Below are 26,039 nucleotides of genomic sequence, written 5' to 3'. Positions count from 1 at the left end.
GCCGCGCCCCTGCCACCCCTTTATAGACCCCCGCCGCCGCGGGGCCGACCAATGGCAGGCGGCGGCCGGCACGTCCCGCGCCCTCACTGGCTGCCGGGGCACGGCGTCAGCGCCCCGCGCCACGTGGTGCCCGCCGCCGGCCCAATGGGCGCCGGGAGAGTGGGGCGCGTGGCAGCCCATTCACCTCCACCCCCCCGCGGCACTGCCAATCAGAGCGGCGGCGGCGGCTGCCATGGCAACGCCCGCCACGTCAGCGCGTGCGATCCCGCCGCCGGGACAGGCGGGGCCCGGCCCCGGTCCCCCCACCCGGCGGTGGCAGCGCCTCCGCCCCGCTCCCCTGGGCAAGGGGGCGGCCCCGGTGCCTGTCGCCTCCGGACGGGGCGGGGAGCGGACCTTCCCGTCAGAACCCCACCCCTTCCCGTTGGTCCTCCCCGCGCCGGGACCACGCGTGAAAGCGAGGGCCGCCGCCGGGCGGGGGGAGGCCCTGCAGGGAGACCCCGGGCAGCGATCCCCGCGGGCGGAGCAGAGGCCCCACTCCTGCAGCAAGAAGGGAGAGGCACGAGGGGAAAAAACAAAAACAAAAACCCCCAAACCCACACAATTAGGCGGGTGCACAAAAATCAGCGCAGGCCAAAAACCTTGTCACTCCGCCGCTGCCTCAGCCCCCGCGTCCTCTCGGGGCTGGGGAGCTGCGCACTGCCAACGCCTGCAGAAAGTTGTGCAACTCCTAGCATTTTCCCAGGGGAGCAGCCCGCGTCAAGCCCAGGCAGTTTTCCCTCCGGATGACATCAACTTCGGGAACCGTTACGCCAGAGCACGCATGGAAAGCAGCCCTGTGCAGCATGAATAAGCGGCGCCGTGGCAGGAGGCACAGCCCCCAGTGACAGAGAGGGGACACAGCCAGCTCTGGCCAGGCAAAGGTCACCTCAGCACTCCCACCAGGATTTTCATGAGCAACCGAGTCCCCACAGACATGAGTGCCAAGAACAAGATGCCAGTGCCACCATGGCTGGGTCACAGCCCTGTCCCCCCCCAGACAGGGTTACAGAGAACTTAGTCAGCTACGTGGCAATTCATCCAGTGGTCCCACAAGGAAAGCATGCTGGACAACCGCCTTCGTACTGAAGCATCATTTATTATTCATCTGTTATCAAGCACACATCTGCTCAGCAACGGTGCATGACGGGATACAAGAGTTGACATCTAACCCGATGGGAGGCACGTGGTTACAGACCCAGCACAGCAGGAGGAAGAGTACAGAACACTCTGGAAAGACAACCTGGGTGCAGTGCAGTGCTCAGGCTGTGTTGTTAGGAGACTGGAGACCAGTGAGACTAAAACTAGGAATACAACTAACATCGAAGCTGACTTGTGCTTCGGCCAGTGATTTAAATACCAGTTACCCTCCTTGCATATAAGTAGGTGGAAGTGCAAAGAACTTTCTCTCTCCCTCATTGCTCCCACACAGACATCAGTGGCAGAGGAAGGTCAGCTATTCTTCGCCTAGCAGTGACATTTCGTGTCAGATCAGCTATGAAACCCAAACACCACCAAGGAATAGCTGAGTGCCATCATGTTCCCCATTGACACACACGCTCCCAGGGGACACAGCCCCCTGGAGTGCCTCCTCCCAGGGAGAAGGGCCGGGTGCCTGCCCTAGCATCCCACCGAAGCAGTGCCAGCCTTCCCTGGCTGTCTCCAGAGGCTTCATCTTTCATCCCTTTCACCCTTCAAAGCAGATTTCTCCCTCAAAGGCAGCCTGCAGGTTTTCACGTCTAGCTGTCACCTAGAGAGGACTACGTAGGCTGGTGCTACTGGGGCTATTAGGAGGGAGCTGTGTCAGCAGCGCAGACCGAGAAACCCAGCAAGAATCTGAGTGGAAAGCCTCAACACTTCTGCAACTCAAGCAGGCAGTCATTTGGAGACAAGGAGAGCCAGGCCCATCCAGGCACACACTGCGACAGATGCCTTGGACTGAATCACCACACAACACTTCAGACACAATTTAGAGTTAAGAAACACAAAGGTTTTAGCAGGGCTGAAACTTATGCCAGGCCACCAGATCACTGAGACACCAAAGTGAGCATCAGCTTGACAGAAAAAGGCTTTGAAGGCAGAGGGTGAGGGACAATGATAAAACGCTTCTGCTCCAAGCAGCTTCTAAACCTCTCTCTACCCCACAGCCTGCAGAAGGAAGCCAGAGGCTGGATCCAGTGACAGGACAGAGATCAACATATTCAACTCTTGCCAGGAGGAAAATAAAAAAAAGCAGCTTTGGGGTTTTTGCCCAGCTCAGTGCTCAAGCCTGGTCAATGAGCATCCGGAGAGAAAGTCTGGTAGCAGGAGTTTGCATCTTGAAGATTTATTTAGCTCCCAGTAAAGCAACTGAACAAAACCCCAGCCAAATTCTGGTGGAACAGCTCTACCATGCTGCAGGAACAGGTTGTAGCTTCTCTCTAAAGATTAATCCTGGCAATGCTCTTTATCATGAGCTGCAAACCCAAAGCATAATTCTGACTCAAAAAGAGATATGCTGGAAAGTGACAGAGCAGTTCTCAGTCCTAGACAAAAGCATGTGATAGCCAGGCCTGCATCTCCCTGTCCCGGTACTGCTGTAGGTGACAGACCTCATGCCCCACACCCAGGGGAGCTCCCCATGTCCCAACGTGGGCTGGCACTCAGCAGGGCAGGAGCCCTCAGATCAGCTTCTGCCAGCTGATAGGCACACATTCTGGGCCAAGGTGCTCTCACCCCTAGCTCAGCCCACCAGGGACAGCAACAACTCAGAGCTGAGGAGGTCAGTCAATACCCACCAATACTTAAGAGTACTTTAAACACTGCTCTTCACATAGGAAAACCCCTCAGCCAGTTAATCATCCAACTCCTTCCATACACTAAAGGTGCTTCGCTGCGAGGACACTTAAATTAAAAGCAATGAATCACACACCCCATCTATGCAAAGCTGCTTTACAGCTATGTACACCAAAGTAGCATCATCCCCAGAAAAAGTCTGATCAGCAAATCATACCTTAAAACTCATTGGATAAAAAACAGACCGGATCTTCTGATACACTGCACACAGGGCAAAAATCAAGAGGAACTTTTAAGTGCAGGATTCCAGCAAGTCCAGCATCAGCAAGATGCAGAAAGTAAACTGCAAGGTAATTCAGGTATTATTCCAGGAAAGGTCAGAGGTGGTTCAGGCAGCTGCCCGCAAGTATTTCAGCTGGGGAAAAGAATTCACAAGGGTTCTCTTCCTCACTAAAACTGGTACCAGAGCTGCAAGCCAGAATACGCTGGTCCCCCTCTACGTTCTGCGCTGCAGACAGAGGCTCCACTGGGTATATGGGTTTGCACACCCCTGGGAAACAGCCACGGCCTACCCCATGCTTGCAGCCGCCTGAGTGAGCTTCTGCCCATGCATTGAAGCCACACAAGCAAATAGCATCTCTGGGGGCAGCAGTGATGCTGCTCGCCCAGGTTTTTTCCCCCAAAGCACGTGGCTGTTGTCCCTGACACTGGGAAAGCCCTTCTCCTGGCCAGTCAAGTCTGATGACTGACCAAGCCCTTTCCATACAGGATCTCAGATTGCCTCAGGCCCTTTGTGTAACCTATGAAGGACCAAAAGTGTCAGTGCTTCTAATCTACAAGTCTAATGGGTTAATGCAAAACCAAAATGCACAACACAGAAAAGCCAAGTGTGGGACCTACGACAGACAAATATTTGTTCTTTTCTTTAGAAGACTCGCAGGGCAGGAGTCCTGCTGAGACACAAAGAATACTGCGTGCTGTAGCACTCCTTTCCAAAAATATCACATAAAGACGTTTACATATTACCGATGATTTGGCATCAGAGCTAGACAGCATCAGTGCCAGCACAGGGCATATGCTAGAAAGATGACTCCACACAACAGGGTTTTCACATCACCTCAGTCTACAAAGTGCTTACAGGTTGTGTTGGGACTGAGGCTGGCACTGATCTGCCAACACGTATCCACCACCAGTTCCCGCCCACCCCAGGTACAGCAGAAAGTTCAGCTCACCGCAGGCAGCATCACCCACCCCTCAGTGCCTAAGCCCAGCCTGGCCCACCTGTGCCAGGTCAGATGGATGGCTCTTCTTGGGTCATGAGGCGGCAACAGGGTAATGCCGTCGGCTCAGCAGATGTGATTTCACTGCCTCCCTCTGCTCTATGGGACATGAAGACTCAAAAATCTTCCTGGTCTAGTTTAGAGAGGGTGGTGCCTCTGGTTCTTTATTTACTATAGGTACCAACGCAAGGCAGGGAAGCCCTCCATCTCCTCTTCCTCCCCAGCACTGGAGAAGAGCACATGCATTATAGGAAAGCTTAACAAAGAAATCCTCTCTCCAGAGCAAAGTCAAGTGCTAAGGCCAGGACTTTAAATGGTCTCATTTCAAATCACTTAAAAGCGCTATCCAAGATCTGCTCAGCCTCCCAGTGTCACCGCTCCTGGCACCTGAGCACCCGCTGGGGCAAAGCCACACACCCAATGTAAACGAGCAAGCACAACACACACACAAGCACACACTGAAAGCCATCCTGGCCTCCTCTGCACATCACAAAGCAGCAGTAAAGGTTTCAAAGCCCAGTTAAGTCTTTTGCATCTCTCCTTCACAGATCACTCAAAAGCAGGGCTAGGAAGCTCTTTTGTACATTCAACTGTAAAACATGTGAGGAAGAGGGGCAAGACAACTCTCCTGATTGTTGCTACTGCCTACAGCAAGTTTTGGTACAGATATCCTCTCTTATAGGCACTCAGTGGGTAAAACGTAGCCACAACAAACTTGCCATCAAAAATCTTTCCAGTCAGCATTTTTTGGGCAGCTTTGGAATCACCAGCATTTGCATATTCAACAAAGACCTGAAAGAAAGAGACAAGAAACAGGACTTTCAGTGCAGCTTGTCATCCACCCCCTCCCACGCCTGCAACCAGGGAAACAGTTCACAAATGTTTCCCCTCTATGCTTGGTTGAGCCCATAGCAGTGTAGCTAAAAAGGAAGAAGCTGCACCTCTGAACTGGAATTTCACCTCTTGCTCCCCATTTTTAAGGGCAGCATATTTGGTGAGGTAGGAGAAAGTATGATGATGCTCTACATCCTCAACACCTCATGTCCTATCCACTTGCTTCTCCCCTTCCCTCCCGCATCCCAGCTCCCTGCTAAAGCTGTTTGGGGACCTCTCAGGTTAGGCAACCTTACATTACCAGGAAAGAACCTGTGCTGTCCTTCAAGATAATCAGCTATTTTTAGCTCTGTCATCATCCAGAAGATCACCAGGAGCTGAGCAGGAGTCCTGCAGCACATAGAGTGTACATGGGAATACATAGCCTCTTCCCTCCATTCACTTACTTGGCCTTTACCAGTATTCTCCTTTGGAATAAGCAAGGAAACCACCGGTCCGTATTTCTGACACTCCTCCCTTATGTCTTCCAGGATATCTGAGAAAGAAAAGAGCTGGTTGTCTTTCATTTCGCAAACTAGGACAAGCCAAGCAACAAATGAAAGACAGATGAACACATCAAGAACATTCAGTCAACAGATAGTCTTCTTCTCTTAATTTAAAATAAACAATCAAGAGGTGCCACAGCAGAAGCTGACACTGCTTAGCGGCCACATAATGAGACAAAGTGTCTAAACTGAGGCTCAGGAACACACACCTGCAGGCAGTGAATCCCTGACAGCAGGGTTTGGAGCACATGGACAGTCTTTTTCCTTGCCCACAAAGCCTGTCCTTCCAGTAGATAAAAAAACATTTGGAATTTGTGAGTGCTTTTTTTTTTTTTTTGTTACAGCTCTTGGAGGAGGGGAACTAAAGTAGCTGCCACAAACCCTTCTTTGTGTGAGCAGGACGTAGCTTTTAAACTCATATCCCCAGAGCTCTCTAGCTTTTGCCACTCCCATGGATTTAAAAGCAAGCAGAAATGCAAATTCCACTGACATGATCTGCCTTTTGTTACGGTTTAAGAACTCCAATGAGATGTTTCAGTTCTCTGCTGAGATCTTGGATAAGTTCCCTAGCAAACTTGAGGATCTCTGCTACTGGGCTCCAGTCCTGTGCACATCCAGCAGATGATCAGAGCCACAAACACATTATGAGGTCTGTGGGTATTTAACCAAAGAAGAAAATCAAAATAAACCTTTTTTTTTCTTAATCTGGGATCCTTCAAGAACTCACTACAATCTCTGCTGTCTCAATCTTTTAGTCTATTCTCTGTTGGTGCAGCTGACCCACTTAGTACCAAATCTCAGCTCAGCAGGTCTTTGCTGTTCCTGCGCCTATTAATTGCTCTTCTGCTTGCTCTTGCATCACCAAAGACAAACAAAACAGAGTCTGTAAGACAACATTGCTATATGGGAATCGTATGGCTTGCACCAACCTTCATATTCTTCTTCACACTGCAGAGAAGCATCACTTAGAACATTTAGCAGCCTCAGCACGGGCGTGGGGAGCATCACCAAATCTTCGATATGGGGGGCTGTTTGACACCCACAGAATTAGAGAAAAGAAATCAAAGTCCAAAAGAATGTGAAAACAGGAAGTTGACTCAACATGCACTATGATACAGAAGAACTTACTGCTCTCTGCAGTACGGTTTTGCTTCTCTCCACTATTACCTGCATTTACAGCTTGTATTCTGCCTGTTTCCAATTTATCTTTACCTGTGCACTGACTCTTCCAAAGTGTTCAGTGCACTCTGCCATTATACTGAGACCAGTACCTGAAACTGCTTTTAAAATTGCAAAGCTAGCAGAAATTAAGACTAGAGTTATGTCTACTTAGCTCAAATTCAGAAACTGATGTGTGTCAAGAGCTACAACAGTTTAGCAAACTGCCTCGTATATGTGGAGATGCAAGAGGAAAGAACTACTCTACAACTCGACTCTCCTGTTACTGCTACCAGACAAGCTGAAAACAGGCTGGCCAGCTTCCGTAACTCCAATTCCTAAGCTTTGCTAAGGCACAAGTCTCAGTGCTCTCTAGGATACCTTTTCTTTCCCCGCTTCAAAATCCAACTGCAGTCAAGGCACTGATTTGAAGACCACCATACAATCTTGCAACAGAAATGGGGAAAACTGCGTAGTTAAACAATGCAGTGCTACAGAATAAGGCATGGCCACAAGAGGGTGGCTGCAAGGTGGGTGAGCAGTGATCCTGTGAACAACTTTACATGTTGCCTGTTGTCATGGGGCGGTTGGATCTATAAAACAAGCAGCTCCAGCATGGCCTGGAACAGAGTAGCATAGATACTATTGTGGAATAAGGAAACAGCCAAGGTGGACAAACTAAAACCAAACTGTGAGCCATGTCTGAGAGGACACACATTCCTCTAGAAACTGAAAGCAGCAGGGACAGCGTCACTTCTCCAGGGACAAAAAGCTTGATTTCATGTTCCCGAATGGGACTGGCAGGCCAGTCATGAATTTGAGATGTGGGAGCCCAACTTGCAGTACTTGGAGAGTGTTAATGTTTCTATTTGTATTGGCAGCTACAGTAGCCAAACACAACAGCAGTACCTCACAGTTCTCCCATTAGACAGTGAGAGAGGGGAGAGAAAAGGGAAGAAATGGCTCCAATTCTCCAGTCTGAGCCTTCTGACTACATTTGCAAAGATAGCAGGCTATTATTTCCTTGGAAATACTTTTCCAAGTTAAGCACGCAATACATATGAGGGAGCTGACATCTTTGCCAGGCGCAGACAGACGATGTTGATTTCATAGTGCAAGAGGAGATGACAGGCAAGCACACATGCTGTAAATCTCCTCCCGCCTGACACAGAAAAGTCCTTATGAAAAGCTTAGAGTACGAAAGGCCTTATCAGTCTAGACGATGCCCAGACAGGGCTCAGGGACAGCCCTTCAAAGAAAGGTGTTGCATGCAGATAACCAGGCATGTTCCAGCTCCAAGCGAACCTCTGGGACCATTCTTCCACAGGACTGCTAGCAACCAAGAGACAACATGAGATGAACTGGGGACTGAAAGAACATTTAAATGTCGCCTTGGTCTTAAATGCTGCCCCTTTTATTCAAGTCCTTCGTTTCACATGTCTTTTTTCAGAGAGGGAGACAAATCAAGCCCTAGGACTCAGAGCCATCTGGTGTTCCTGTAACCAAGCGACAAATGCATTTCTTACAATACCCTTCTGCCTAGCCCTTCTGCTCCTCTTCGAAGTGCCAGGTGATATCAACCACACTGACAACACAGAGCCTGCAAGCGGCTCAGGAAAGAAGTTGATGAACTGGAAAGACTTAGATGTAAATGACAAAGAAAGCCATTCTCAGCTGTCTTTGCTCTAAACAGAAAAATCGTGAATGGCAATGACAGATCGTTTTCTGACTTCCTAGGAAAGCAACAGTAAATGTTTCTTTGTGCAGACAAGTGTATGTACAAGTTTGGCAAAGAAGAGTACCAGCAATGAGAACTAAGAAAAATTGAAGCTGTTCTACAAACTTGTAGCACTAACCATAGAAGCACCTTCCTAGGTACAGTCAGAGGTCTGCGCGTTTAAAACCAGACCAGAAAGTATGGCCGATATACTATTCCCTCTGCTCTAAAACAATACTGTCTGCAAGGTTCAGCCACAGAAGGTGGCTTTGATTACAACAGTCCCAGTTTCTGAGATGCAAAAGAAGTGTGAAAACAGGAACGAGTTTGTTACCTTTGCCTAATACAGAAATTCCAATATCTTGACATGACCTCAAGAGACAATACTTAACAGCCTTCACTGGAAGGTACACCAAGCAACTTAAGAAAAGCAGGGCTAAGATTCAAGGGAAAATGCTAGCTCAGCCAGCAGCTGGATACCTGACACATTAATTTATGCTGCAGAAAAGCTGGATGCAGAGCTCTTCACTGGTGGTCCTGAAAGAAGACAAGCTCTGGAGAATGCTATCATGTTGCTTTTGGAACAGAAAACAGGGAGACATACAAGCCTAAACAGGGCGGTTTCAGCCCATCTTTTGACGATAACCTGCAGCCCGCATTGGGGCAGGTCCTCGGGAAACACCACCATTTTATTAAATTGAAGAGAAACTGCCAGATGAAGATGTCAGTGACGTCTGTCTGTGACCTGGCACACATCCAGAAGAGGTAGGCCAGTCACTGCAAAAATTGGCTCACACCGTGAGAACACTGGGACTATTCAACCTGTGCAAAGAAGGCAACAGCAGATGCCACCACCAGCCACTGCCCTAGTCGCTCACATTCCTGGCCTCTGAACTGGGAAACACTTGGCATAAGAAAAAACATCCAGTCACCATAAATAGCACTGCAGTCTTCAAAAGCACCTTAACGGTCACAATATTAGGTAAATACTTTGGTTATTTCTGTCCCCCCAGATGCATGCTGCTGCCAATACACCCTTGGTCAGTTTGATCTGGGCAGAATTTAATGGCAGCCCAACCAGGGAAAAGTGACAGCCTGCAGGGCTAGAGGGGCAGGGCAGCACTGAGAGCACAGGGATCGCTCTGACCTACCTGCTATGGTATCGCAGAGGGCTGTCAAGCACCGTAAAGAGCAAAGGAGCAGCAATGAGGCCACAACCAGAAACAACACAATTTAACTGCACTCTGTGCTGCTTCCAGTACATGCTGAGAAAGCCATGAACAGGGGTGATGTGCACAGCTTACCAAACGGAATGCTGAAGAATGGGCTGCATAAAGCCTTCTCAGCGGAGGCTCGCTTTCCTTGGTCACAATGAAGCATGCTGTAAGAGAAGACACCCTTATGATCTTGCCTGTAACATTCGTGCATCAACAAATTCAACTCAGGCTGGAGGCCAGCACAGGGGAATACCCTGTCTTTGTATGGTACAAAGAGAAGAGTGAGAAGCACGTCTTCTAATTCACAGCTGAAGCACACCAGAAGGATTCCCTGAACGCATTTTGGGTACGTGGTACAGTAGGCTTTCCTTCTCGATGTCTCCCAGCACCAAATGATGGAAGTTGCTCACTTACAAGTTCACAAGGAACACGGCATGGTCCAGCTCCACTTCCCCAGGCCATTCAGCCCACATCTCAGGCACACATGCAGTCTCATGAAAGCGATCACACTCCAAGGAGCTCCCATATCTTTCCACAAATGGGATTCAAAGCAGCTAATAGCCCAGGCCTTGCCTGAGAACATCCCCTACTCGGCTTTACCAGTGGCTCACAATCATATTTCTGCCAAGTTGTGTCCTCATTCACTCTGTAGCCTCTGAGCAGAGTCACAGGACAGCGAAAACAATCCCCTCGGTAGACCTCTCAGTAGAGACCTGCACAAGTGCATTTGAATCTTGACAGCAGTGGAGAAGCAGCACTGTCTGCCCCCTTCCCTTGTTTCTGACAACACTCCCCTAAAGCAGCAAAGTCTCCCGTTTTCTTCAAAAATAACCTCATTGTCAGGAAGTGCAAAGCACTGCAACAGCAAATTATTAACATCATGACTGGTATTCTTTACATGCTTACTCCAAACTGTGCCAAAATCAGAGGAGCTGAAGCATCTCTGCTAATGCATGCACTTGTTACTAGTATAGTGGCAGGGAGATTAAAAAAGAAGGTGTTAGGTATGGGCTCTAAGTTAAAAAGAGCAAGGCATGAGACTTTAAAGACCACAACTTTAAGCAACAGTTAGTAAATATGACAAGATACCTTTTGATAAGGTCTCTGAGGTGATAAGTTGGAATGGCTGAATTAACCACCCCTTCACTGGCAAATATGCGATCAATGATGGCAGAACTGTTTGTCTGGAAAAAAAAGAAACAGTGCTTAGGGAGGAAAAAAAAAAAAGACTAGTGCAAAGCTTGCAATATCCCATCATTTTCTGAACTGGATGCAGAGGGCTCTGGTACTGTGGCATGTTGTAAGAGATCCCCAATGCTCAGGCCCCACACATTAAAACCAGTAGGCCCACATCAGATGAAGTTTTTCCCATTTGCCTGTACGAAAGCTGGAAATTTCCAGGCGCAGGCAAATTTGCTGTTACTGTGGTCATTATGATGCTGAAAGGATACTCTTACTGGGAAGAAGAACACAAAACAAAATTTTTTCATACAGAACAGGGGACAGAGTCAGGCTCCAGGCTCAAAACATAGAGCTTTCCTCTTGTTTTCTCAGGACATAGCCTTATGAGAAGATCCCCAAATTAGAGCTAATGTTAGACTAAAACCAGCAAAATAATTCCTCTGTCATTGTGCTGCAGCTGGCAGCCATCAGCCATCCATTTTGTTCTTTCTTCTGTGACACACTACAGCCAGAGCAACTCAACTCCCAAATCTTGGCAAAACACAGGCTCCAAACACAGACTCCTGGAACCTTCACTTTCAGTAACCTGAACAGAGTTACCTTTCAGACACTCCAGTCCCACAGGGCAGATGGGTCTTTAAGCTCTGGAACCTTAACTTTCAAAGTAACAGGATTAGACAAAAATCCTGGAAGCACTCTCTAGTTGCCAGGTGCTACCTTACAAATTCAGGTTATGAACAAGAAGCAGAAGGATTAATTTGGTGCAAACAAGAATGCCTGCAGCAGCTCTCACTCACCTTCCATTCCTGAGATTGGACTGTATGTTTCAGTTTCATTCCTGAGAACATCTCCAGTAAAACAATTCCCAGACTCCACAGATCCACAGCAGAGGTACACTCCGTCTCACTCTGGAGCCCTGCCTGCGCCAGGCAGTTCTGCAGTTCTGCCTCTGGAGCCCGATACCCATCTGTTTGAATATATTTCACATCCTACGGAAGATCAAACACATGGAAAAAGTTCACTTTCTAGATTCGGGTTCTCTGCTCTATCCTTAAATCAGTTCACAAGACGTCCTTCGAAATGGGTCACCAAAACACCATTGCTAAATTGACAGAAAGCATTGTACAGCCAGACATGTTAGGCCAGCAGTTCAACTCGCTATACTGCTGCGTTGATGAGGAATAAAACAAGACTGTCTGGAAGACAAACCATCTCACTGTGGACTCGCCCATTAACCTCACACAAGCACAGAAGATGCTAGAAGTTTCAGGATAAGGGTCGAACACTTACAACGTGCTCCCACATTGGCTGCATAAGAGCACAAACAGCCTAGTCTGAACAGTGAGGATCAGTAACAGCTGCCGTTATTCAAGTACTGATGTTCTCTGGAACAAAACGTTAAAAGAGCGAAGCAGGCACCTAACACCCAGACAAAGAAATTATCAAAGGCGCTTCCCACGCACCTCCTCTTTCTCCCCCTCGCAGCCAGAAGCGCTGCAGCAATCAATACCTGCCCAGCTGCCGTGCCTGGCAGAGTAAAATAAAATGCCCACACACTGCCTGCTTAAAAGAAAACAGGAAGTTACAGAATCACGCAAGTGCAGGCTGGCAGGACTGCTCTGAAAGTCTCCAGTCCAGCCTCCTGCTCACAACCAATACCCCATCAGTCATCTGTGGCTTTGTCTGGGCAAGTCTTACAAGTGTCCAAAGACAAACTGCATGATGTATCTTTGTAACATGGGAGGGCTCAGTTTAAACACACTGATGTGACTCAAGGAATGACAGAAGAATATGTAAACCTATTTCTTGGAAAAGGTGCAAGAACGGGAGTTCTTACCAGAGGAATATATTCAAACCAAAATCATCTGGTTCTCGATTGAAAATAAACTTTACAGAAGACATTTTCAGGCAACAGAGCTCAAAAGTGTTTATGAACTTAAAAAAAACCTGATACACAAATTGCTCATCAGCTTCCCTCTTCCTATCAGCAAAGAGCAGAACCTCTAGCATGGCAGAAGTAGCAATTTAGCAGCCCCACCAAACAACATTCAGAGATAGAGAGAACACCGTGGTCAATGACACAAGCAAAAAGAACAAGACATAACTTCACTCCTACCATCTAAAGCATTTTGAGAGACATACGTGGTTGAGACCTTGCTCTATGTACAGCCATTCTCTGTTAAACAGTAATGGCAGGAAAAGTTATGCAAGGACAAGCTTGGTAGAGCTGTCACAAATAATAGTCATGGCTCAGATAAGGAAATCATTCAGGTACGCTGCTGCCCAAGGCAGGGGTGGTGAGGGTAAGCTGACACCTGGTGCACGTTCAAAGCAGGGTCAGAAGGTTCGCCCATTACAGACAGCATATCTCAGACAATGGGCAAAGAAAACTCAGCCCGAAAAAAGCAGATTGGAAGGAATCATAGAAGCAAATAAAACGCCTGATCAACTGTTACAAGACAACACTCAGAGCAAGCAGCAAAACACAGACCTGAATTAAAAAGAAATAAATACCTGCATTAGACACAGGACACCAGGAGAATGTTTTTTGCTGACAGACAGCAACAGATTACCAGCCCAAACCAGCGTTCAGCAAGAACACGGGAGAACTGAACAACAACATGGAGGAGTTAAGAAGTACAAACATTAAGAACAGCTCACGTACCAAAGAATTCAGAGACAGGTCACCCACACAATCCTCTGGTATTCACAGATCAGTGGGCTATACCATCAATACCAGGTAAACCAGTAAAAAAGCATACTAATTGAAAACCACTAAAAGAGTGCATGGAATAGGGACAAGCCAGGACAATGTCTGCACAGAAAAATCATAGCTCGTTTACTAGACTTACTGCCCATCACCCAGTGATTAAAGGCAAATTTGCTAAGAGGCTACCTCATAAAAAAAAAAAGCTTTACTAATAACCCCTTGCAGGCTGTTACTGGGAGAGGGAGAGGTGAAAGGAAGCTCTATCAAGCCAACAGGAAAACTTCCTCAGGCTCTCCATGAGGCTTTCATCAGAGGCCATGGAAGAGATTAAAAAGGGCAAGGATAAACATAGGAAACCCCGTATCACCAAAACAAAAAAGCAACAGCATGAAGAGGGAGTGAAAGGCCAGCAAAAGGGTCAAGCAGAGTAGAACAGGCAGAGATCTGTCTGTGTCAGTAAAGAATCAACACTGCATACCCACAACCAGAGTATGGGCTTTCATCAACACAATGACATGGGAAAGAAACATCCAGACTTCCTGAAAAGGGGAAACTGCTGAAGATAGGATGAAAGTAAAGACAAGTAAAGACAAGGACGCTGCCAGAGATAATGACTGGGGAGGCTGATGGTGAAGCCTGGATTACTACTACATACAATAAGGGATGATAAAAGGAAATTCTTCAGACCTGTGTGCTCCCACTCATCTGGCCACACAAAAACTAGCAAACTTTTCAGGAAGCTGAGACACCAGTTTTTTCAGTGCATCATTAACTTTGGAATTTGTGGTCATGTGTAGCACAGAGGCTAATACATCAACAGAAACCAGAAACATGCAAAGAGAACGGGAACATGAGCTTTTGTTTCTGGGGCCAGACAACATTTTAGCCTGTTCCAGGAAACCCTCAGCACCAGCTCAGCTACTACTCTCATCAAGTCACGTCAGCTCCTACAGCCGAAAGTATCACAGGCCCACACAAGTCAACACAGAGCCAACTATTTCGAGAGTAGCATGTTCCAAACCTGATTCCCCTCTTTGAAGCTAAGTCCAAAGTCAATGAGCTTAAAGCACTCGTCCTCTGCGCTCCACAGGATGTTGCGTGGCTTAAGGTCTGCGTGCACGTAGCCTTTGTGGTGCAGGAAAGCCAAGGCTTCAAGAACATCTCGCGCACAGTGCTGGATCATCCACATGGAGCAGCCCTGGTTGCTGGAGTGCAGCAGCAGCTCAGACACGCTGATGTCCAGCAGCTCCAGCAGGAGACAGCGAGACGGGCCATTCGCAGAGTAGTGGTTGGTGAACACGCCATACAGTGTCACTACAGTGAGACAGAGACAGGCATTGGTAACAAGCAATTAGAGTCATCATGCTCCACCGCCCTCCACTACCATCCAGAAGACCACAAAAGCTGCAGGAGACAGCTCATCTCTGTGCGATCATCACTGTGAACATCATCAGCGTGATGTTCAGAGAGATGGAGAACCAAACTCCAGAGAGAAGCAGTAAGGGAAAACCAGCCAGGTCACCACTGCAGCCTTTGGAAAACAGGCCAGTCTCACAACACTCTGCCAGGCTCTGCTAATGTCATAGGACTGAGTGTTGCTGCTCAGAAGGACAATCTCCAGGATGCAGATAAGCAGGTCGCAGTAGGTAAAATGAAGGTAGCACCACTCTTTTTGGGACACGACAATCTCTTCCCATGACCAACCTAGCACAGCAGGAAGCCGAGCTCCGTCTGGGCATCTGGCAGGTGAACCTGGGGGCTTCCAGCAGCTGCCTCTGACCCTCAGGCTTCCTCCCTTCCCAAGATCATTGCCACCCACGCAGGCAGCCCAGGGGGTCCTGCCAGAGACAGGCAGGCTGGTAGGCAGACACCCCCCACCGCTGCCCCATAGGCTCCTGGTGGAGTGACTCCGGCAGCCCTGATCAACAGAGGAGAAAGGGGTGCCCTGCCTGGGGCAACCTACCCTGCCTACCAAGGGAGTGACCCCACCTCCTGCCTGCTCCTGCCCACCCCAGGGAGGTGATGGGCAGGCCACCAGCCCCGGGAAGGGGTGGGTTACCCAGCCCTGCCTGCCCCGGGGGGGTACCAGGAAGCACCCACCCCAGGGATGCTTCTTTGGGGTGCCCAGGCCTAAAAACCTGCCCACCCAGGGAATACAGTCCAAGGGGCACATTAGTCTGGGGGTCTCTAGCCCTGCTTGCAGCGGTCAGTCTGGCAGCGATAGAACCCATATTGCCCAAGGAGATGGGGATACCCCTGCCTGGTTGGGGCGTGGGGGGGGGGTTGGAGACACCAGTTCGCCCTGGAGGAGGAGGGTGTCCTGGGGATAGCGGGTGCCTGCGGGGTCCCCCTAAAAGAGGGGGTTGGGAGAGTGGGGGGGGAGCCATGGGGGAACGCCCAGGCCGGAGGACGAGCCGGCCCGGGGGGTGCCGGGGTGCCGTTACCGATGTTGCGGTGCCCGCGGAGGCTCTCAAGCGCGGCCCGCTCCTTGCGGAAGCCATACTCGGCGCAATCGGCGGCGGGCGGGCGGGCGCCAGGGCGGCGAGCGGGGCCGGGTCGCGGCGGGGGCGGCACGAACTCCTTGACGGCGCCGGGTGGGGCCCGCGGGTCTCCGCAGCAGCGCACCCGGTAGACGGAGGCCGAGGAGCCGCTGCCCAGCGGCGCCTGCACCTCCCACAGCCGGCCTAGCGCCTCCAGCAGCGGCGCCGCGCCCCACACACACCCCGACATAGCGACACCCCGCCTCACATCGCCCCGCTGCCCCGCCGCCGCCGCCCCGCCACCCGCACTAGCCCCAACACCGGCTGCCGCCGCGCTCCGGCCGCCATGACACCGGAAACGGGGCGGCCCGGCGGCGGCCCCACCCGGCGGCCCCACCCCTCCCACAGCGCGGGGCGGAGCCGGCGGCGGGGCGGGTCTCTCGCGGGGAGCCGTTCCCTCAGCCCGGGAACCGGCGGCGTCTAGTCCCGGACGCCTCTGACGCCCCTTCCCCTCAGCCCTGAAATCCCTGGGGTACCGTCCCCTCAGCCCAGGCACCAGCCGGGTGTCCCACCCCCTCAGCGCCAAGCACAGCAGGGCGGCCACGCCACGCCCTCGGCCTCGGCACCGCCAAACTCCCCCAGCGTCCCCCGGCTCCCCGTGGCCGTGCCACTGGGCCTGGCTCCCGGGATAGGGAGGCCCTTTGCAGGTGTCAGGCCTCCGGTAGCACTTTTTTGGGATATTTCCCTTAGCCCCGTGAACATGCAGACCCCGTTGTTGTATGCAATCACCCCAGAAAGCCCAGCGTTGGAGGGCAGCTTTCCCCGGCAGCTGCGCAGTGCTGTGGGGCTGCTGCCTCACTCCTCTGCTCTGCAGCCCCCACGCAGGAGCGTCCCGCAGGTCCCCGGCCTCATCGGGGGGTTTTGGGGCAATGCCGAGCTGGTGGAGATGGTCCCCTCCCATCAAGGGACTGCTGCGTGGCAGTGGGTAAAAAAGAAAAAAAAATTTATTGTGCAATCCGCATCTTTTGTCCCAAACTACGCACACACCCTAGACAACATAAACAGAGGGACTGGACCAGCAGTGAGGTTCCCTTGTGATCAGCAGGGTTGGAAGATGCTGGTTCCTCAAAGAGGGGCTACGAGCCTTGTTTCCATCAACATACACAAGGCAGGGCAGGTCTGGGCAGCATACACATATACATACTCGTATAGATTTCTGTTTGCGGGGTGGCATCGGCTATGCACAGCATCATCACATTATACACAGGGTGTGTTATACTTCAGCATCGACTGCCAGCGCGCCGTGGGCTCTGCATAGGTCTGGCATCTCCTTCACTCTTGAGCACGACCTTCCTGGTGGCCAAGTGCTGCAGAGCCCCGACACTGCCACGGCACCCACCACGCCAACAGGCAAGGAGGGATGGTGGCCGCTCCCATGGCAAAGGGATCTCTCAGGCCCACGGTGCCCTTCCTTCAGCAGGACCACAATGTGGTGGAAGACATTTCTTCAGACCAACTGCCCTGTGTGGCCCAGGAGGAGCTGCGAGCAGAGGTGCCCCATCCATGAGCTCCTAGGCTCCTCCATCCCAAAACTGGTCTTTGGAACTTTTCCTCTCAAAACCACCTTTGCAGCAAGGATGCACATAAAAGCTCGAAGGAAAGTGCCACCTCACAACTGCTTCCTTGCGCCAGCCCAGGGGTCCACAGGCTGTCTAACCTCTCCTGTAATTCATGGGGAAACAATCATAGAGCAGTATCAGAGGACCGTGTGGCTTCTTGCGTCCCAGTCTCATGAAGACATCACCATCCCAGGAAAAGGAGAGCGGTGGTGCTGGCCCTGCACCAGTCTGGTCTGTGGTGGCTGGGGTGAGACTGGGAAACAAGTGGAAGCTGGGTGGGGTCTCGTGAGGAGCTTGACTCCCCGGCCAGCAGCCATGCGGCCCCAGGCATCCAGCCCTGCTCCCTGCCAGAGCCCGTACCACGAGCGGGTCTCCTGTGGTTTGGGCTCCACTGCAAAGAGAGACGGCACTGGGAGGACTAACGCCAAGGGGCTGGCACCTGAAGATGTAAGCACATGATGTGTGCTTGGCATATGATGTAAGCTGGGACACGCTCTGTGCCAGGACAGCCAGCCCAGATGTGGGGAACCGTGGGGGACACTTGTGGGACACTCGCCCCAGCACAGCTGACAAGGTCAGGGGCAGGCTGTCATTTCTGTCCCCCTGCATGAGGACCCAGGCTGCTGAGCAAGCCCACCCTCGGTCCCCAGCTCAGCGTGGCCCTTGGGTGCAGTCGGGATGGTGGCACCTTGGCAGGACAGCAGCTTTGCAATGACAGGTGAATGGGCCTGGGATCAGGCCTGCAGAAACTGTGGCAAGACAGGCTGTTCCCCTCCTGGGAATCCGGGGAGAAATGGGGTGTCACAGCTGCCCACACCCCAAGCCGGGGTAGCAATGGCTCCTACCACCCTGGGGCTACCCCATCTCCAAAATAATGACCCCAAAACGAGCGAGTGGCAGTGAGAGATGTGTTTCAGAGAGCCAGCCCCCACGGTGCCCCCATCACGGCTCCCCCACTGCTACTCGAAGGACAGCAGGTCAGGATGAGGCCCATCCACCTCCCGGCCGGGGGTACATGGCTCCAGTTGCCCCGTGCTCCCTGGTGGCTCATGCTCCAGCCCTGGTCTCCGGGAGGGCTTTTCCATGCGAGGTGAGGTCTCAGTGGCTCTCTCACCCGCTTGCCACTGGCCCTCCAGGCTGCCCTTATGGATGAGGTCAGGCACAGGAAGGGCAGTGGTGGGCTGGTCCCCACTCGGACCTGGGGTGTTGGTCATGCTGGGGACCCCAGGGCGTTCTGGAGGGGATGGGTCCGTTGTCCCCAGCCACTCCTCTGTGGGCTCAGGGTAGGCTGCGGGCAGTTCAGGGCGCTCCTCCATGCTGCTCCTTGGGCTGGTCCCTGCCAGCTGTGGTGCAATGAGCATGTCCTGTGGGGTCTTCAGAGCACGTGGCGTCCGCTTCTTGGTGACAGGGGGTGGGGGGTCCAGCCGGGGGAAGGCATCCAGCCCCACAGCCCTGCAAGCACAGAGGAGCAGTGACATCCAGCCCCACGCTGGGGCCTCTCCATCCCGTCCCAACGGCCCCATCGCAGGGTGCACACTATGGGGGCACTCACCCATCCTCGCTGTCCGGCTGTCCCGTGCCCAGCATGGCCCCGGCGCTGGCATTCACCTCCATCACTCCCACACTGGGGAGGCTGGCCGGCTCCTTGCGGCGCAGGAGGTCATTCATCTTGGCCCCCACGGCCTTGCCCAGGTTGCGGAGATGCTGGCTGCCAGCGGGGCGGGAGGGCTGCAGTGGGGCGCCTGCCACGGCAGGGACGTGCTGTGGCCGTGGGGTGGGTGCCGTGCTGGCGCTGGCGTTCTCAAACATGCTCTGGTCCACTGGAGGGGGAAAGGGAACAGAGAGGGGGTGTGAGCCAGGCTGAAGAGGGGACCCCAGTAGGGATAGCGTGTCCCAGAGCTGCCCGCCGGCTCCCAACCCAGCAGCATGGGAGACATAATTTGGGGGACAGGGAGGCTGCTCCTGCAGCCCCACAGGGGCTGTGGGCAGCCGGGCCGTGCCAGGGCTGCGCAGGGCAGTGCATGCAGTGGGGACAGCATGGGGCAAGACCGGGTAGCAATGAGCCCAGGTGTCATGGTTTTGGCTGGGATGGAGTTAACTTTCTTGCTAGCAGCTGGTGTGGGGATACGTTTTTGGATTTGGGATGAGAGTGGTGTTGATAGTGCACTAATGGTTTTGATTGTCACTAAGCAGTCAAGGCCTTTTCTGCTCCTCACACCGCCCCACCAGTGAGTAGGCTGGGAGAGCACCAAAAGTTGGGAGGAACACAGTCGGGACAGCTGACCCCAGCTGACCAAAAGGCTATTCCATACTATGTGATGTCATGTTCAGTATATAAAGCTGGGGGAAGAAGGAGGAAGGGGGGATGTTTAGAGTTACGGCATTTATCTTCCCAAGTAACCATTAAGTGTGATGGAGCCCTGTTTCCCTGGAGATGGCTGAACACCCGCCTGCTGATGGGAGGCGGTGAATGAATTCCTTGTTTTGCTTTGCTTGTGTGCGTGGCTTTTGCTCTACCTATTAAACTGTCTTTATCTCAACCCACGAGTTTTTTCCCACTTTTCTGATTCTCTCCCTCAACCCAACTGGGGGGAGCAAGTGAGCATCTGCCTGGTCCTAGTTAAACCACGACACCAGGGCTGCAGGCTGGCACTGCCAACACACCGAGAGCGTCTCTTACCTGACACCGAGCAACTTGGGAAGCAGGTTGTGGAAAGAAAGAGAGAGAGAGAGAGGATTTATAAAAGGAATGGCAAGGGGACAGTGGGTCTGTCCCTTTCACACTGCTGGGTGAGGTGCACTGCCGCCCCCCTCCCCAGACCTGCCATACTACCTGCAGAAATGGGACTTACGTGGGCCCCTTATCAGCCAGGCACCCATGAAGCAGCAGGGGTTCTCTGGGGGCACCCAGAGCCTAGGCTCTGCCCACCCCACCGTGGCTCCCTCTCCAGCCCAGGCTGGCTGTTGCCTTGGACCAGCCAAGCTCCCCAGAGACTCTGAGGGCTGAGCCCACTGCCCAGGAGCATCCTGCTGTGCACCATGCACACAGTTGACATCAGCCCTTTGTGACGTCAGCAGATGACGGCATGGGTACCATGGTGCAGGAGCCACACACCAGCTACATGAGGGTGATGAAGAGCTTTGTCCTGCCCACCATTTCCACCGGGGCCACACCCCGCGGCACCAGGAAAAGAAGCCCAGAGGCTCCGTGCCCTTGGGCCAGCCTGCCTGGTGCCTGCCAGCTGTGGCCAGGTGGGGGCTGCAGTCAGCTGGCACTGCCTGTGAGGGGGGCTCCCCTCACACCCCCTGGGCACAGCCATGGCACCACTTAGCCTCCTGCGGCACAGCGAGGGCCTGCAGGCAGACAGGCTGTGGAGGGCGTTAGCTGGGCATAGCCTCCTGCACAAGTGGGGAAAGGGGACCGGGAACACCCATGGCAGTGGGTGCTTTCTGGGGACGTGGAGGGGGTCCTGCAGTCATACCCCACCTCTGATCTACACCGGTTTCTATCCCATGTCTTCCCAGCAGGAACCTTCAAAGCTGTGAGTGCTGCCCCCAGGAGTGCCGGCTCAGCCCCCCCATTGCTGCCCCTGTGCCAGTGCAGCTCTCCGTGGGACTGCTCCTGTGGGCTGCCAGGTGAGCCTTGTGCTGTGACGGTGCCTGACAGCATCCTGTGTCCATCTCTACCTGTGCATCCCTGGAGGGAGGGATGGTACCCTCCATGCTGGGGTGACACAGTGGGACAGAGCCAGCCACCTCTGCATCACATGGAGACAGAGAGGAAGGGTCCCCAGCACTGTTCCTAACTCCATGGGGAGCCAGGCTCTTGCAGGGACCCCCAACTCACTGCAGACCCTTTCCTCCACAGCCTCGCCAGGCAGCGAACTCCCTGCCTGTACCATCTACCGGCCCTGGTTCTCACCATACAGCTACTTCATGTGTACCGATGGAGCCACCCAGCAGCACCTGGGCAGTCTCTCCTCCAGCCTGGCTGCCAGCACCCAGGAGCCCGAGGAGCCTGATGACCTCTCAGAGATCATCTGCTCCTCTTCTGGCTCCTCGGACAAGACGCAGCCCCCTGAGAGGGACAGGCCAGCCAGTGACAGAGCCAGCATAACGGTCCGGGACATCCTCGCTGCTTCCCCGCGGCAACTGGTGCCCCAGTGTGGCTACCAGTGCATGTCATGCTGCCGCGTCTTCCCCACGCTGTGGTCGCTCAAGATCCACATCCAGCACAGCTCCCAAGAGGGCTATAGCTGCAAGGTGTACTACCGCAGGCTCAAGGCCCTGTGGGAGAAGGAGCACAAGGAGCAGGAGGCTGCAAGTTCCCAGGGCACCTGTGTAGCCCCGCCAGCCGGGCAGTTGCCGCGGTAGGGCACTGCTCCATCGCTCCTGCCAGCAGCAAAATAAATTGTTTTAGGAGCAGCCGGCCCTGTCTGCCTGCTGCTCATGCCTACACAACACTTCCGCCATCATTTCAGAGGGACTCTTCCCGAATTTTGCTTCCCCAGCAATCAAAAACCTCCCTGGAAAGTGCTGCTTAGCATCTCTGCAAGGTGCTCTGCAGATTCCAGGAATGCCTTGGCACCCTTGAGCTGTCAGGTCAGCCCTGAAATGAGCCTGCCCTGTGCAGAGGCTGAAGGGGAAGGTTGATATCCCTCTACCCCCAGTAACACTCAAGGTACCTCGCTCTCACAGGGAGCCTGTGGCTGGCACCACAAGCAAGGGTCCTGCAGGGGAGGATGCTTAGGTTGGAGGGGGTCTGTGCAAGGCCAAGGGATGCCACCATCAGTGCTGGCTCCCAGCATGGAGGGGGAGAGAAGTAGAGAAAGAGAGTCAGCGAGAAGGAAGAGACAACAGAGAGCCTTGAGAAATAGAAAGATTTATTTAGCAAAAGCCAGTCGAGTAATGACAACACCCAACGGTTAAGTGCACTTACATTGACAGATTGGTTTCCCAGATAGACTGAGTCAACAGTTAGTAACACGACAGTTGTAGGAAAAGAAAAGACAAAAACTATCGCTATAAAACCCCAGTCAAGGTCCATAACAAAAGTGAGAGGCCAGAGAGGCATCTTGGAGGCAGCGCTGAGGTAGGAGGACAATCATTTACACGTATACTCCTGCAGTGTGGCAGGACACTGGCAGGGTCCCACCTGGCTCCAGCAGCACCCCTCCAGCCCACGGGGCACCCACCACGATCCCCTGTGGGCAGAGTGCTGGGTAGCAGCCTGAGCCTGCAGCTGGTTCCCACAGCTTGTGACTGGGCACTGCCTGGGCTGTGCGTGTGCAGCAGGGACAGGCAGGAGTGATGGCATGGGGAGATGGCTCAGCCCTGCCTGCTTTCTGAGGCAGCCCAGCTTGGAGGAGACCTTCTTGCCTGCTGCTGCTCCTCCTGGGCTCTCCCTTCCTCTGCTCTGTGCGTATGGCCAAGCTCCTGCCGTCCCCTCTCCTGCACGATCTGTCTGCCTACATGGAAATCCCTCTCTGAGCTCACACACGCATCCTTACCCTGCCTGTGCCATGTCCTGCACATGCTGCCATCCCCATCTCTCCCTCCTGGAAGCACAAGCCCCCCACCCCGTGCCCTCACCTCCAACTGCTGTGAGCTGGCAGTGGGATGTCAGGGCCTCTCCCAGTAGAAGAGCTTGCACACGGCTGTGCCCAGAGCAGTATGGGACCTATATGGACATATTGGTGGCCAGAGGACAGGAGTAGCCGGGTCCCAACCAGCACCTGCTCCCACTTTGCCTGGTGTAGGGGCTCCCCTGGACAGCAGGCCACTGCTGGCGACACTCAAACATGGCCTTCCTTCCCACTAGAACTCTCTAGCTCTTCACAGCATCCAGCTTCCTCCTGTGGCAGAGGGTGCATAGCACAGCTCATACCGACTCTGGGGGTCTCACCCACACCTCTGTCCTCAGCAGCCCTCAGGTCCAAGGGGACAGGGGCAGAAAGAAGCTATGGACCTTCCTCAGCAGCAGGGCTAAGCCCTGGAGAAGAGCAAGAGCTTATGCCCGGGAGATGCTCCACTAGGGGTTAGGTGCAGGCAGATCTAGCAGAAACAGAGCTGGTGAAGGTGAGAGCAGCAGGGAAGCAACAAAGTGAAGCAGAAGCAGGATAGGGAGGTGGACAGGGAGGAGGACAACTGTGCCAATCCCCACCTCATTGAGTGTTTCCACGGAAGCAGGGGGGACATCATGACTCTGGCTCACACCCCTTCAGCTGTGGCCTCTTAGAGGCTGCAACAACAGGCAGCTGATAAATGTGCTTGCAGAAAAAAGACAAGCTCTGGATCCCTTGGAGGCCCACACAGATAGCTCAGCCATGGGCGTCTCGGTCTGGTGGGGGATCCTGAGATCTTAGATGCACTTTTCTGGAGGCTGCAAACCAGAGACGTGAAGGAGCCCACCTGCAGACACCAGCAGTTCGCTCCCCATCGAGGGCAGCAAGTGTGGCCATCCCTGCACATGGCTGATGACAGCACTTCACTCCCCAAGCCCTGGTCCAGGGGCAAATGACTGCTTGGAAATGGTAGGGTTTGTCTATAAAGCAAAGCAGGGAGTTGTGGTGACGGGGGGTGCATGAAAGCGCCTGAAAACATGACTTGAGAGCACCAGAAAGGCTTTGAAACCTGGAAGCCATGCCAAGGAGCCCAAGGACTGGACAATGAGGGGAAGGACACTCCACTTCCCAGTGCTGCATGCCCTGGCTCCCTGCTCCACGCCAAGCCATGCTTTCCTCTCCACACTGCAGCCTGGGAGAGGAGCAGGCAGTGCCTGCACACCCTCCATCTGCCTCAGGCAGGGACAAACTCTGCCCTGGAAGTGCCACAAATACCAACCACCTTGCCAGGAGCTGCCTGTGCCTGGCCACCCTGTGCAACCTTGTCTCACCCCTTCAGCTCCTTCCCAGGCTCATCCCCACTGTCCCCCGCTGCCTCCCCTCTTGCACACCCATGCCGACATTGCATTGTCACCACCCCTAACCACCCCGCTACCACAGCCCTGGCCACATCTCCCACCATCTCCACCATGCAGAGCGCCAGACCCCCTGCCAGCCACTCTGTCCCTACTCACTGCCCCAGCCCTGCCTCCTCCATCCCTCTCATCTCCGCTCACTGCCCCATGCCTGCTCTCTCATTCCCCCAGCAAAAACCTTCATTTGCTTTACTGCTCTCCGCCTTCAGCAGCGCCAGCAGCGCTGGCTGCTCTGGCAGCATCCAGAGAGGTCCTTTGCTTCTGCCTGACCTCGAAACACAGCTTGCAGGGGGATGGGGACCAGGGGATAGCACAACCAGCTGTCAGCTCTCTGTGCAATGCAAAGCGGGGATGCTCCAGCTCAGCACACAAGCCCATGCATGCTGGAGCACAGCATGCCCGGCGCACCCCCTCAGCATGGCTCCATCCTCACCTCCGCACACCTCCCAGCCGTGTGCTGGAAGCCTTGTGCTCCGCCTTCCACCCCCTCTCCCTCCGGGCTGTCCCGTCCCTGCCAGCGACAGGAGGCTATGGTCCAGGTCCACCCCAGCTCCCGCGGGTCCCCACTGCTCCGCACCACCTCCTGCAGACCCCTACACCGCAATCTCATCCTCCAAGCTGTCACCCAGGTCCTGCCTGGGCTGGACATGGAGCAGGTGCAGCGGTTCCTCCTGGGACCAGGAGTCGCGCTCCTCGCTCTCGTCCGTGTTGGACTCGTACTCGGAAGCGATACCCGACTCGCGGAATTTGATGAGCTCCAGGCTGCCCAGTGCTGGCTCCGGGGCAGGCGTCCCCGAGCCCGGCAGAAAGCGGTAGCACTCCAGCTTCACCAGACAGTCGTTCCTACCTATGGGGCTGCCCAGGGCACTGGGGAAGCCCGAGCCAGGGCCCAGCGGCGGTGGGTGGGTGTCCTCGGGCTGTGGGGTGGTCGGGTCGCAGAGGACGGGGAGGACATTGGAGCGGAAGGTGATCTCCAGCAGACTGTCCTGGGAGCCTGCTGCAAGAGAAGGGCATGTCTGAGAGGCAGGCAGTGCCACCCTGGCTCACCTGGGAGATCCCCGTCTACCACAGATGGCTGAAGACTGGCCAGAGGAGGATGGTCTGGGGCCAACCTCCCCACCACCAGCATTTAGAGGGGATCACTTCATGCTACTGGTGACAGGAGCTACTGCTGGCCAGCAAAGCGCCAGTTTTGCAGGATAAAAAGTTATCTCACTCCCAGCCCAGCTCCTGCATGGAGCTGACGGCCACATCTGCTGGAGAGGAAGGTCAAGGAGGGGCTCTTGAGCAGGTAAGGAGTTAGCCTAGACCATGCAGCCACTGGGGAAAGCGGACACATAGCAGATGGATGTATGTGACTACCTGTCCATACAGCCCTCCCCATGCCCCTTCCCACGCTGCATGCAAGCACCTTGCTGCACACACAAGCCAGGCCAGAAGGGCACTAATATTGCCCTACACAAAACCACTGGAAATGCACAAAAAACCCCAAGAGAAACACCCACAC

At 53.6% G+C, this 26,039-nt stretch overlaps 4 protein-coding genes across 6 annotated transcripts in view; 1 reads left to right on the top strand and 3 right to left on the bottom strand.

Moving 5' to 3' along the window:
- Positions 1-1,115: 1,115 nt before the first annotated feature.
- Positions 1,116-16,288, bottom strand: UHMK1 (U2AF homology motif kinase 1). The gene is made up of 8 exons (XM_054210942.1): positions 15,899-16,288; positions 14,476-14,768; positions 11,542-11,733; positions 10,652-10,746; positions 9,650-9,726; positions 6,400-6,498; positions 5,372-5,460; positions 1,116-4,883 (listed from the first exon to the last, which is right to left on the bottom strand). Exons 1-8 carry the CDS (start codon positions 16,182-16,184, stop codon positions 4,737-4,739), a joined length of 1,278 nt encoding a protein of 425 aa, XP_054066917.1. The 5' UTR covers positions 16,185-16,288; the 3' UTR covers positions 1,116-4,736.
- A 423-nt stretch (positions 16,289-16,711) lies between these two features.
- On the bottom strand, positions 16,712-21,626 carry C8H1orf226 (chromosome 8 C1orf226 homolog). Its single transcript, XM_054211222.1, is given in 5 exon segments — positions 16,712-19,005; positions 19,106-19,373; positions 20,234-20,247; positions 20,375-20,504; positions 20,507-21,626. Coding segments are annotated over 5 exon segments (1,008 nt in total). The 5' UTR covers positions 20,610-21,626; the 3' UTR covers positions 16,712-18,512.
- Positions 20,685-21,927, top strand: SPATA46 (spermatogenesis associated 46). The gene is made up of 2 exons (XM_054211862.1): positions 20,685-20,784; positions 21,422-21,927. The coding sequence occupies exons 1-2, from the start codon at positions 20,685-20,687 to the stop codon at positions 21,925-21,927; spliced, it is 606 nt and encodes a 201-aa protein (XP_054067837.1).
- NOS1AP (nitric oxide synthase 1 adaptor protein) overlaps positions 21,671-26,039 on the bottom strand; it is a 45,870-nt gene continuing 41,501 nt past the window's right edge. The window contains exon 10 of one of the 3 annotated variants that reach the window (XM_054211213.1): positions 21,671-25,529. In XM_054211213.1, coding sequence (XP_054067188.1) covers positions 25,126-25,529 — 404 coding nt within the window. In that variant the 3' untranslated portion in view covers positions 21,671-25,125. The remainder of the gene's footprint in view (positions 25,530-26,039) is intronic. The other 2 variants (XM_054211211.1, XM_054211212.1) reach the window with 2 other exon arrangements.

Source organism: Rissa tridactyla, chromosome 8, assembly GCF_028500815.1.
Source record: "Rissa tridactyla isolate bRisTri1 chromosome 8, bRisTri1.patW.cur.20221130, whole genome shotgun sequence".
NCBI classification, from domain to species: domain Eukaryota; kingdom Metazoa; phylum Chordata; class Aves; order Charadriiformes; family Laridae; genus Rissa; species Rissa tridactyla.
This window is presented reverse-complemented; position numbering and strand designations above follow the sequence as displayed.